Source organism: Apium graveolens, chromosome 5, assembly GCF_009905375.1.
Source record: "Apium graveolens cultivar Ventura chromosome 5, ASM990537v1, whole genome shotgun sequence".
Lineage (NCBI taxonomy): Eukaryota > Viridiplantae > Streptophyta > Magnoliopsida > Apiales > Apiaceae > Apium > Apium graveolens.
Window position 1 is genome coordinate 240,766,910 of NC_133651.1, and position 14,183 is coordinate 240,781,092.

A 14,183-nucleotide genomic window follows, 5' to 3' on the forward strand; every position below is an offset into this window, starting at 1 on the left:
CTCTCATCGATTAATGTCTAATGTTTAATTTTATGTCTTAAATTCAATCTTTCAAAATCCACTTCGTTAATGATCGAATAACTATATACATTGATGGTACTTTTTTTGTTTTGTTGTTATAATTCATATTTACAAACCTAAAATTTACTTAAATTTGAAATAATCATACACATACATATGACACATACACACACATACACACATATATATATGTATGTATATAAAAATGTGATATATTAATATTTCATGTTTAATTTTATACTTTATTTCTTTCATATAACACACATATTATATATGTGCATACATAAGGGCAGATTTGTCATTGCACGTTAAAAAATATCTCACCAATTTTTATGAATAAAATATCTAACATAAATGGCAATATGGTAATGGTAATATTCAAGACGATGATATTATAATCATGTTTGAAGTTAATAATAATAAGTATTATTGTCTAGAACACTTAAATATTATGTGTATAATAAAAAAAGACAAGTGGTAGTGGTATGGATATCTATATGTTTAAGAATATACATGAGTTCAATTCTGGCTAGAAACACAATTTTTAAATAAATATTAAACGTAAGGGCAGATTAATCATTTTTAACTCATGAATAAAATGTCTCACTAATTTTATACCAATGTTGGTGTATTATATAGATAATAATAATAATAATAAAGATTTAAAGTTGAAAAGTACTGTATAAGTAATATGAATATTTTAACTTATAAATTTTTAAAGTGTTTTGAAAATTTTACGTATAAATTACTTATAATTGGGTAATATAAAAAAGAATTATATTACTTATAAGAATAGGTAAGGAGTTTTGAATGGAGAAATACAAAGAAGAATTAATACAATTATGAAAGAGAAGTGACAGATACATTACTGTGTGACAGTTAGGGTTATCCTGTGTTAAGGGAATTGTATTCATGGCAATTACGTTGAAGATGGGGGTTTTGGGTGGAAAGGACTTTTTGACCATTGATCCACCCATGCAACGCCCCTGTTGTTTTTACTACAATCATCCTGCAACTTTATCTTGTTATAAATCATCAAGCACTACAAAACTTCTATCTGTTTCGCGCTGCTCGGATCCAACAGGTAATCCCATCCATGTTTCATCTATTCTCGACTAATATCCCCTCTTACATGCATACTTATTTCGTTTTTTTCTGCTGCATTCTTGAAATTCATCACATTATTTTACAAACCGTTAATAGATTACCTTCTCTTTTCTTTTTAATTTCTGGCGTTTTCATTCTCCTGTCTGCTGCAAACTTTTATGCTTTCATTGTAATTTCATATTCTCTTATTTCATTTCTGCCACACCATTCTGTATAATTACCCCCTTGACGCCCGACTTGATAACTTAATTATGGTGTACAGACGCCTAATCCAACCAATAAAATTTACAAAAGAAAGTTATGGAGATAAACATAATATTTACATGGATAACTTTGCTTCATTTTCGTCATCACGTAAGTCTTTTTTTTTGGTTGGACCTGTTTCATTTTTGGTTTTTGACTGCTATTAAGTAGCAAGTATGCTTAGTTTAAACTTAGCATTCTATCACATTTAGTTTAAATTGTAAAATTCATATGTTAAGTTATATCATATATTAAATCTAGTAAAAATATGTATAGTGGCTAGTCGACTTCTTGCGACTAGTTGAGCGACGTTTCAACTAGTCTTCTTGAAAGTATTCAGCTTCAAGACCAAGGGTCGACTTGGAACCGCGATAACCAAGGCTCTGATATTAAAGTTCTTATCTTTCTACCTAAGGAATGCTGGAGAGATTCAATATCATCATAAAGAGAGATATCAAATGAGTGGCATCTTGATATTGAGAGTGAAATGTTACATAAGGTAAACTTGGCTGTTAACCACTTGAACAAAGTAGAAGTTGATGTAATCTCCAGAAAAGGTCTCTTCTTGGCTGCTGTAACATAACTATCCTCAACTCCCCCACCCCTTCTCTGCTTCTTTCTTTTCTTTTAATAGATTCTATTTTTCGTTGTACTTGTATATATATTGTTTTCTTGTTACTTTTACTGTACTCGTGTATATTGTTTTCTTTTACGATTTGGTTTAGCATTATCTCCCTTGCTTCCTTTAAGGGATCTCGAGTGTTCGAACCTTATCAAAGACCAGGTCGATATGTGTGAATGTTTTTAGCTAGCAAAAAAATATTTGCCTTAAACTGTTATCATCGGTTCCTTGTTTTTTCCTCACATTACATGCACAATTAACCCACCTTCTTGCACTTTTTATTTATCTTTTTTACCTATATCTTTTCTCTTCCTACCTAAGGAATGCTGGGTATTTATTAAATCACTTGCAATCTCATTTTACGAATTTCACATCTGCGCAAGCTGTTCTTTTTTTATATTCGTGTTAATACATTGCAAACCTTTGGTAATTAAATCGTTTGCAATTTGGATTACTAGGATTACAAACTAATCAAGTATCTGGCCTTACCTTTTGTCCTTTCCTATACTTTTTAGAATCTGCTGAACATGTTTTCATAATTTATTTAACAGTCTATTCAACAAGTAAACTCTACAAAATGGAGGAAGAAGCAGAGGAAGGATTTAATACGGATAACAAGGAGATACTGAAGCCGAGCTTTAAAAAGGGGGATATTATTAATTTGCCCGACCTTCTCTTCACCAAAAAGCGGGATTATCTAGTGAAAAATAACAATGTACAGGTATATGTCCTCTCTTACCCATCTAATCAAATATTCTAAGAGATATTTTTGTTATGACTTACGATCAACCAATCAACTTCTCTACAATGGCTTTTAAGATCAATGTAGGATAAGGAGTTGAGAAAGGGTAAAATAAGGCATAAATGCCTATCTTAGTAGAGAATCAATAAGAAACACAAAAAAATCGCAGATTTATCCATAATTCAACTCTACTCAATAAAGAAGATTACAATTGTTTATATAGAACTTGTAAAATTTGGTTAAAAAGTAACATGGATAATAAGTAAAATAAAAGATAAAAGAAAACAAATTCTTTTAATATTAACCCATACCTATTAATTATCTACTACCAAATATATTTTATCTTCTCAAATATTCCTAACTAGATAATATAATTACTAAACAAAATCATACTTACATTTGAATAATATTATGAATTTATTAACAATTTAACTATTTTATCATTTGCATCGTTCTCCTCTCCTATAAAAAAAACCCGGCCGCGAGTTTATAATAAAAAAATCCATAATCAGACATTGAAATATGTCTTCACACTTGACTACATAAAATCATTTTAACTTCAAAATCGTGCTTTTTGTTAATGCCTTAATAAAATCACAAGTTTGTTGCATTATTTCAAATCTTGCACTCATGTCATTTAATAAATTCAACATTTGTTGTATTAATGATATTTCACGCTTATACTCTAGATGTGCAATCAAATCATCTTAGTAATGCATTTTTTCACATGATAACTTCTAATTGTAACTTGGTGGATGAAGCAATGGAGGTAAATTCATTATAGCTTGACGATGTATTTTAGCACAAGTTATCTTAAGATCAATTATTTCGGGTGCTTTCATTGTTATTTTCTTTAAGAACATTAGGAACTTTGGCTCGTTTGTAAGGTTTAAAAAAACAGGGGTCAAAGGACTCTGCTGTTAATTAGTACATCTAAATAATATTATAAAGTAAATAACAACTAGTTTAACTATTATATGCTCTGCATCAAAGATCATGTTTGCAAGAAGTAAAAATTGGATTCAACGTCGTACCTTGAGCTATCTTAATAATTTACACTAATCTGCAATCTATCACAGGCCATGCTATCCAACGAAAGGCAATAATTTAAATGAACTGACTCTTTTGCCCGATTGGTGAAATGAACTCTTATTTTCAATGACTTCTGATATTTATGCAACTGCTTTTGATCATCACGAGGGACCTTGAGAAATATTAATATCTTATACTAATCTACATCCTATTAGAGGTTATGCCGCTATGCTATCCAACAAAAGGCAATATTTTAGATGAAGTGACTCTTTTGACTGATTGGTGAAATGAACCCTTATTCTTAAATGACTTGTGATATTCATGCAACTGATTTTGATCATCTTGAGGGCCATGTAGAATTTGATCCAGTTTGGTCTTCGAAGTTATTTTTCTCTCTACACAGGAAACACAACTTTTTATATATATATGTGTGTGTGTGTGTGTGTGTGAGCGCGCCTGTGCATATTTGATATTTTTGGCAGTTACAGTTCAGCAGTGAGAATATTTGTTTGGCCATGACTGAACTTCATAACATGATAACTCCTGAATTCCATTGTATGTATCTAGAGAAATAAAATCTAACACTGTCACCAAAGGTCAGCAATGAAGCTGTATAGTAATATCTATAAAAAGTTTTAGGTACTTTTGTAGTCTCTTAAAATAGATCAGGACTCAATCTGGTTTGCCTATGTTAAAGAAATTATTATTGAATCTCCATTGTTATTTCTTTCAAATTATTTGCATCATTTCTAGTAGTAAGAAAATGTCAAACATTCTTTTTTTAGGTTAAAGCTAAGCAGTTGGAAGGAAAGGTTATAGTAATATTTTTTGGGACAATATCTGGTTGTGGACGTCTCTTGCATAAGTACACAGTGTGGTTGATGGACGTATACAGTGATTGTGAACTAAACAATAACTTTGAAGTCGTTTCTGTTCCTGTTGGTGTTGATCCTAGCTTGAATGGAGATGGACACTCACTAAATTCTTCTAAAGATTTTTTCTCTCGCATGCCATGGCTCTATATCCCAAGTTCTGATATAGCATCTAGGAAGTTTCTGCAAAGAAGCTTTGGTGTTTCTGAAAACAAATTACCTTTCATGTTTATCATTGATCCAACTGGCAAGGTTTTGCAAACAGATTGGGAAGTTTTTGATATATATGGAGCCTTGGGCTATCCTTTTAGCGACGAAAGGATAAATATTTTGAAAGCAGAAGATGAAGCAATTGCTAAGCAGCCGTCCTTGAAGGCCCTCTTGGCCTCCCCTCAACGTGATTATCTCATTTCAAATGATGGAGAGGAGGTATGACTTGTGTGATTGATTACATAAAATAGTATTTATGTAATCAGTTGAATTGTTTGATCTAAAATGGGTATTTTAATTAACATGTTACCAAAGAACTGTTCTAATTTTATTATATTTTTCATATTATTCTTAACTACTGTTAGAAGCCTTCGATGTCTAGTTACAATTTCGCTCCCTTTTAGCCTTTAGGACGTACAGACAGAGTTAATTATGACTTTGCATTTCAGTTGAACTCCTGCTGCCTACTTGACAGGTACCTATTCACATTCTTGAAGATAAGGTAGTGGTACTGTATTTTTATAGGGAAGGTCGGGGTTTTGACGTCATGCGTGAACTTCTGAAAGCTTATCGAAGGTCTGCAGAAGTCAAAAATAACTTTGAGGTTGTGTTCATTTACCAAAGGGACACAGACAACACCTTCTTCGATACAGAAACAAACACCTTCTTCGATCTAGACAAAAACATATTTCAGGAAGAATTTCATATTTTGCCTTGGTTGGCACTCCCGTATAACGATCCCAACCATAAAAAGCTGAGGCGGATTTTCGAATATTCTTATTTAATTAATAAGAGTAATCCACTTGAAATAGTAATTTTTGGGCCTCACGGACAAGTTGTTGAACCATTTGCCAGTGAGATTTTGTGCAAATACGGTATTGAAGCATTCCCATTCACTCGTATGGAAGCAGCGAAGTTAGAAGCAGAAAAAGTAAAGGAACTGCAGCTGGGGATGCTATGGGATCAAAATACTGTCTTTAGAAGGAAAGATGGGTCCCATGTGAGTTCTTATGACATTCTCATGCATATTTAAAAGTTACGTCAGTTATCTTTCCGTAATTAGGACAGAAACCTAGACAAGCCTCATAATAGAAAATGAATTTTTAGCACTTATAATTTTCTGTGATCATTAACTTCTCAATCTGACCTCACTCACAGGTTCGTTTTTCTCAACTTTCTGGGAAGCAAGTCATGCTGTATTATGAAAGGGCATATGACGATTGGGGGGACATTCAGTTCCTGCAGATGTTAAGAGATAAGTATCTCCACATGAAGGGTACTGATAATGAGTTTGAAGTGATACACGTCGTGGAGAGCGCAGACAGTGTATACCTAACTGAATTCATGCTATCTATACCCTATCGACACAAAATGGTAAAAACAGAACCTATGGCCAGTTTACACATTGGAGATTTACCTTGGTTGGTATCACTTGAAACCAAGTTGTTACCTGCTGAATTTGGTTCTTATCTTTGTTTTAAAGATGAGGATATGGATCATCCTATGTTATTTGCGTTTGATCGAGACGGAAAACTGGTGAGAAAAACCATATATCCTACAGTTGAGGATGCAAGATTTCCCTTTTATGCTGGTAATTTAGAAGAGGAGGCCTTGACTCAGTTAACTACTTATTTCTGTTGGGATTATAGTGAAAACGTTCATGAGAAATGGAGGATCTTGTCATACAAAGGTTAGCGGAAACTTGTTTCCCTGTAAATGCAAATCATAAAACTTTCTAGTAACATTGTTGTCCTTATGTTCCTTTTTACAAATTTAGTCTCTTGGATGTCCTTCGTTTGTGTGACTGTGGGTGAGTTTAATTGTCAGAAAAAAATAGAGAATGAGATGCTTTATTTGAAAACCATCAAGTTCAGTTGATTGCGCTGAAGTGCAAGATATATTTGTCAAATTATGCATGCAATTTTAAGCTTCTGGGGCATTGTTTAAAGAAAGAATTAGAAATTTGGTGTTTTTCTTTACTTAAGTAACCTGATACTCTGATAAATGATAATCTGTTTTATATATTCTAGTACATCAAAATCATTGTTGTTGGCCATTGCTAATTTCGTCTTGAGTGTGTGTGACAGATTTCATGACAGAGGGAGCAAGATGAGAAAATAAATGTGGATTTTAAGACAAAGACTTCGAGGGCTGATTTTGCTAATTTTCGTTGATTCCCTTGAACCAGTATTTGAAGACAAGTGTATTGTACTTGTGTAAAACTCTAGTTAATTTCATTCCGTTTGAATATGTAATGTTAAAACTAGTTACATTTATTTTTCCTATTATTAGCACTTTGTTTCTATGATCGGATTGACAAGTATTTAATCCGGTATAAAGAATACAAATAGTTGTAAAAATGAGCATTAGTTCTGTAATAACCCCAATTTTTGAAACCTTATGAATAGTGTTTTGCTGATTATGCTGAATAAGAAAACTTTTTATGTCATACTATGCAGGGGTTCTTTTATTGATCTTCAGGGATATTATTAGTATTCTATGTGGTATATAAGTGTATGTAAAGATCGTTAGAATCCAAATCCGAACACTTTGGTTTAAATTCAAGAATTGAGTATAAGGTAACAGAATAAAAATGATTTAAATTTAAGGATTATAAGAGAAGATCATGAAAGGAATATAATGTATTGAGAAAGGTGAAGGAAACCTAAGTAATAAGATCCCGGGTATGATCCCTCAAACGATAAACGAAAACGAAAGTTAAGCGCACCGCATAACAGATCAACGATCATTAGCCAAGTAATTAGGAGTTAATCAAGGGGTTAGTGGATGATGATGTCATCACACCAACAAGAGGAAGACAAGTGTAACAAGGTGACATCACATGATGACCTAAGCATGACATAGGGAAGGAGGTGTGGTTGATTAATAACCATACCATTTTTCATGGGTAAATAGGTAATTAATCAAAAACAAAAGCTAGCAACCAAGCAAACAAATCCAAAAAAACACAAAACACTCCCATTTTAAAGAAGAGCTCTCGGCTTTTCTTCTTTTTCAAAGAAGAAAATTTCCAAAATTCAAGATCCAAGCCTTGTTAATTAGTGAGGTAATTATCTAAGGTTCCTTGTACATAGATATGGATATCCTATAAGTTTAAACTTCTAATTCCTTCACAATCTCTTCCAATAAATCAAGGAAGAAGATGGTGAATAGTAACCTTCAAGAAATAACTTTGGTTTTCTTGATTTTTTATGAAAGTTCAAGGTAGCTTAAGCATAGATCAAGGCTTCCATGGGCATTCCAAGGATCTTTCATTGATTAAAAACTTCAAGGAAGGTATAACTCTAAATTATCTTAGCATTAAGTTGTTTGGTATAAATGATTATGATGATGGAATGATAGGTTAAGTGTAGTAGTTATTTTGTCATGTTGAGATCTTAGTTGTTAAGTGTTTTTGTTGATTTTGGGAGTTAAGATTAGCACTAGTTGTTCTTGATGATTCATGGTATGATTTGGGCTTGGTTTAAATGGTTTAAAGTGGTTGATGAGTGATATTGTCATATGGTTGTATTGGGATTGATTGGTGATGGTTTGGTGTTGAATTGGTTTGGTAAAATTTTGGGAAATCGCGTAAACATTGCTGTCGTAATGTCCGATTTACCTTAGACTGTTTTGTTCTTAACATCGAAACCCTTTAACTCACTGTTAGGTTTTGACCATTTCCATGTTTAGATAGTTCATGTTGCGAGCTTCGTTTTGATATGTGGTTCGTTTGAATCCGATGTACGGTTTAGGAGAAACGACTGTTTTAAGTAACGGCAATTCGCGAACGAACCATTACCCCTCGCCTTACTTTGAAACATAGGTTAAAGACCTTAAATGACTAATTGGAGTATGAATCATTTATGTAAAGTGTATTAGGCAGTTGGTAAGGCACTCGCGAAAGAATCGCCTTAAAACCCTTAATGGTTAAATATTAAAAATGGTGGAGCCGAGGGTACTCGAGCGACTCAAGTGAATCGTTAAGCGCGAAAGCGAACGTTAGGACTCTAAATGGTTAAAGTCTAGTTTCTTAAGCGACCGGGGTTTAATTCCGACTTATGTTGTTGTTCATAGGTTATCGGACCCACTCTAAGCTTAAGTCTATCCGGGAGCACTCATGCAAGTTTTCTACCCGTTATACTGTTGTTGTGATGTATACATATGTATGTGCATTATCTTGTGATAGATGCATGATGGTTAATTAGAAAATTCTTGCGATATATTGTAGCATGTGATATGGTATATATGCATGCCTGTTTCGTATTCTTGATACATATATCTGTTGATTCAGTTGATAATACCAATGCTAGAGATAAGCGGTAATTTGCATATACCCTTAGTATAGGGGACCCCAAGGTGAACTTTTTCTAAAACCGGGAGTCGATGTTCCCGAGTATATTATATATATATATATATTTATATATATATATTGATATAGTTTTCAAAACTATTAATCGAATAAGGTTTATTCGATAACTTTATTTTATTTAATGAATATTATTTTGAATATTCATTCGAGGGCTTATGACTCCGTTGATTTTATTATTGAACATTATTTTGAATATTCATTCGAGGGCTTATGACTCCGTTTATTTTATTAATGAATATTATTATTTGAATATTCATTCGAGGACTTATGACTCCGATTAACTACTAATTATTATTCTTTATTTTATTAAGGAATAATGTGTCGATAATCAAACTCACTTTTGATTATTCAAATAAAGATAGTACTTTCGTATAAGTATATCTTTGGTTATTTAATATTCATTGCAAGTATAAGTTTTAAAACTTCTACTTCAATTATTTTTATAAAGATTATTCTTTATGAAGATATTATTTAAATAATAATATTCAGATATTTCCTAATATATCGGGACTGATTTATTTTAGTAAATCAGCATCACTCCAAACATTCCAAAAAATGTTTTGCGAGTCTTCAAAATGATTTTAAAAGTTAGAGCGGATCCCAAAACTCATTTATATTTAAGATCTTCCTTTCAAAGGGGATTTAAATACTCGCTCAAAACCTGAGGGATCCGGCTCTGTGGTGTATTGTATATTCGCAATAAGGTTGCTATTTTGATAAAAGAATTTTTGATTACTTACCCAACACTCGGGAAGTAAAATTCTTGGAACAAGTTAATCCATTAACAGGCATCGCCTGGGAAATATCGGTGAGTTCTCCTTTCCAACTAGATACGTCTTCTTGGTGGAGTCGTATCAACAAGTTTCTACTTGGGGAAAAGGGGAATGAGCTTTACGTTTCAGAGTCATGGATTTCATCTTTACTAGGAGTGGCGTAAGTGGTCGAGTGGCGTCGGCCCAGCCTTATTATATTGGCCCAAATGGCCCGGAAGTTCCGCTAAGACGGTCCATTCCTTAGGAGTCCAGTGTTCGGTTGACAAGTAAATCCGACAGGTTCTCCTCTACATGTAGAAAATGGTGGGGTTGTACTACTGCGACTGATCATCGTAAGTGGTCTTCCTAGCGCGATAAAACTCCCGTAATGAGTTCATCATCCAATTGGATATTTCTGCAACACTACCCAGAGCACTTCGATAGGAAGGCTACGGTTGGGCGATTGTTGAGTGTTGGCAGGGAACAGTTTTCAAAATGATGTTTGCATCAAATGAAGTATCTCGTAATTTCATTTTATTTTGATGATATTGTAAAGATTGATTCTATACAAGTTTTGTCTTGTAGCTTAATCTATGGGATGAACTATTTATACATTGAACGGTGGTAGTTCAAGTAGTATTCGGAAAAGATATAAGTATATTGGAGTATCTTGTAACTTCATCTTTTAAACTTATATCTAGTAAATGATTATCTTGTGCATGTCAAAGATTTTCAGAAAAACGTGGAGACAAGGTCAGATATATGAGATCACCTTGCAACGATATTTTTATACAGTTATAAACTGGAACTCTGTGGATGTTATACATGTCAGAGGATTTCAAATATTGTGAAAAGTATATATATATATGTATATATATACTGAATATTTTGCGAATTGGTCGCGTTAAGATATCAGCTTGGTTCATTTCTTCTTGACCAAGACTTTCATGAGTACTATGAGAATGCTCATATATTGTTAATCATTATACATATTATTTTGGTGGGCTTGTTGATCACCCTTGATTTCTTCTTTCATCACATAACAACAGATTGAAAAGATGAACAAGACCAAGCTTCCAATTCGCAAGCGGTTAGAAAATGTTCCGCAGTTTTCTGGAAGTATTGATGCCGCCGTAGCTGAGGTAGGAGCTACCAATAGGCTAGGTTTTCAACTATTGATGAACCAGACTTATGTATAATATGAATTGTAATAATGGCAAAGAAATGTAAATTTATTCAGAACCTTCTTGAGGTGTAATGGCTTATTATGTGGAATAAAATGACTTGTGTTATTTTTTGGATATTCATCTCTAAGACTATAACTTCTGGTGTGTGTGTTTATTGTGGGGTCACAGTACAGAGTAGTTGATTGTTTATTAAGATTGGGTGTTATTAAGGGAAATGGAACTCGTGACAACCCGAATCCCCGACCCCGGATTTGGGGGTGTTACAGAAATGGTATCAGAGCTAAGCGTTATAAACCTCAGAGATGAAGTGACGTTAAAATAATAAGTTCACAAAGATAAATAAGAACTCTTGCCAAGTTCATAGTCGGGCTACCTAACGTAGTACTGACAGTTAAAAACCCTTATGGGAACCCTTATAAATATCATGATAGAAGCGTAGTTCGTTATCATATATGGTAGCGGGACTCCGAACCCTGAGGTTGAGGAGCAACAGTGTGATGATGTTTTATTACTAATTGGAGATCGGATTGTGGATCCGATAGAGCGTCCTAACGCATGACCGGATGATGTTCATATTGAGGATGTAGCGGTTGAGGATGTTGTCTAGAAGGGATTGTGGCTGAGGAGGATCCCGTGGAGGATCCTAACAAGACTGAAGAGATGATCGCTGAGGAATTGATAACCATGGTTAGGGCGACTACCAGAGGTAGGATTGGCTGGTCACTGCCGGAGGTTCATTCAAGTTTGTAAAGATAGTAGCCCCTTTAACGCGGCTTGCTCATAAGACTGAGAAGTTCGAATGGATAGAGAAATGCGAGAATAGCTTTTAAGAACTGAAGCAAAGATTGGTGACGGCCCCTATGGTGGCATTGCCGGATGGAAAAGAAGATTTTGTGATCTGTAGTGACGCTTCGCATAAGGAATTAAGGTGCTTCTTATACAGCACATCAAGGTAATCGTGTAAGCGTCAAGACAATTAAGGGAATATAAATTTCGATATCCCCACCCATGAGCTTGGGCTCGTGGCAATAGTTTTGCCCTAAAGATTTGAGGCACTACTTGTATGGAGAGAAGTGCGAGATTTACACAAGCCATAAGTGCTCTAGTGCATTTTCACGTAGAAAGAGCTCAACATACGCCAGAGGAGGCGATTAGAGCTAATCAAGAATATTGATTGGGAGATTCTTTATCATTCAGGGAAAGCCAATGTGGTGACTGATGCCCTTAGTAAAAAGGAGAAACTCAAGATGATAATGTCTTTGGGAGAGTTTATGAGAGATTTTGAGAAAATGGAAATAGAAGTGAAGGTAACCGGAGCCGGTACCGAAAAGATGTTTGAGATTGCAATACAGTCCGAATTATCGGAAAAGAACATATTGTGCCAGAAAAAGTGATGAATGAAGGCAGAAAGCCAACAATTAGATAAAAGATTAATACCGAGAAAGATGATAAGGGAATAATGAGGTATTCCTACAGAATTTGGGTTCCAAATGTTCAAGAGCTTAAAGATGAAATCTTAGATAAAAGCTAGTTTGAGAAATAAGATTTAGAACAAACCCTGAACGTGATAGTCAGGGAGGTCGCCATCAAGATAGAAGGAACCCATAACATAATGGAGTGGAAAATGAGGATTTTAACGTATAAGATAACCCCAAGTATGGGAGAAGGATGAAACATTTCATCCTAAGGAAACAGAAAGTCGAGTAAGGAAAGGAGACCCGAGACGGTAATCCTATACGGCAATTCATGGACCTGTCTAAAAAGAACTTAGACTATTAACCCCAACCACCACCCTGAGGAGACAGTGCGGTGGGAAATTCTTTCAGGACCTTTAAGTCGCTAAGCTCTCAGAATTCCCAGGAACAAACGAACCCAGTAGAGGCGAGAGCCTGGTTAGAGGAAATATAGGAATCATTTGAGATTCTAAATGATTGACGAATCACAAAATACTGTTTTTGTCACTTACCCTCCTAAGAGAGAGGCCACCCGCTGGTGAAAGGCCAAGGAAGGCACGGAGCAAGAGATTATAATAAACTGATTAAAGTTCAGTCAATTGTTTTCGGGAAAGTAATTCCCAAGGTTATGGAGAGAGTGTAAAAGCTTTAGAGCCAGAACAAAGGCGGACGAGTATGATGAAATATGAAGCTAAGTTGTAAAAGTTGTCAAGATTCGTTCTGATGACAAGAATCCCAGAACAATGTGATGTTTGAAGTCAATGATTAGTGGGTTCATGAAATAATGATAAGAGAAAGGAAAATAAAAAGAAACTGAAGTGGAAAGGAATATAAAGGCAATAGAGTTTGAGGAATGATAAGGGAGTTGGGTATGAGGAATCCCTAAAGACTTGTAGCAATAGAAATAGAAAAGTATGTAATCGTCAGGATGAGGGTGATTTACCATGAGTTAAAGTTGATGATTGAAGGAATAAGAGATACATATATTTTATCCCCTGTAAGTTGGGAGGATTCAAGGAAACCTTGAGATAGTTCGAAGGATAAATAATGAGACGCGGATAGACTGAGGAGACAAGGAAGTAAGAAATTAGGAAAATTGGATGAAGGAAGTGACCTTCAAGAATGTGAAGTGTAAGACCGGTGGCTTGATACCCAGGAAGGGAGACGCCAGGAATGAGAGATATCCCAATATTGAGATGACTATTGAAATAAACAACAAAAGTAAATACGGAATTATTAAGAAGAAGTTCACGCTGAACACAACCAATATCTTCCAGAACATCCTTGTTATCGTTACCAAATCAAGCAAGAAAAGTAGATAACCGTAGTTATCTTTTGGAGGCCATATTGATTGACCTCATTTTGAATACAGATGTTATTGTGAAATTAGGCATATACTATCGAGGTGGGAAGGATTGAATAAGGCACCCTTATCAGGGATATATGACTTGATTTATCCATGAAAGGATGCATGTACCTTTTTAAAGGTGGAATTAAAGATAGAACCTCGGTAACTTAAAATGAATCCTAGGGGAATGCATAAAGGTTGGCATTTCACCCTTGGATAGT

At 34.4% G+C, this 14,183-nt stretch overlaps 1 protein-coding gene across 1 annotated transcript; it reads left to right on the forward strand.

The window, feature by feature from the left end:
• Nucleotides 1-911: 911 nt before the first annotated feature.
• Nucleotides 912-7,225, forward strand: LOC141661666 (putative nucleoredoxin 1). Its single transcript, XM_074468675.1, has 6 exons — nt 912-1,105; nt 2,545-2,714; nt 4,553-5,068; nt 5,325-5,849; nt 6,008-6,539; nt 6,937-7,225. Exons 1-6 carry the CDS (start codon nt 934-936, stop codon nt 6,960-6,962), a joined length of 1,941 nt encoding a protein of 646 aa, XP_074324776.1. The 5' UTR covers nt 912-933; the 3' UTR covers nt 6,963-7,225.
• The last annotated feature ends 6,958 nt before the right edge of the window (nt 7,226-14,183 follow it).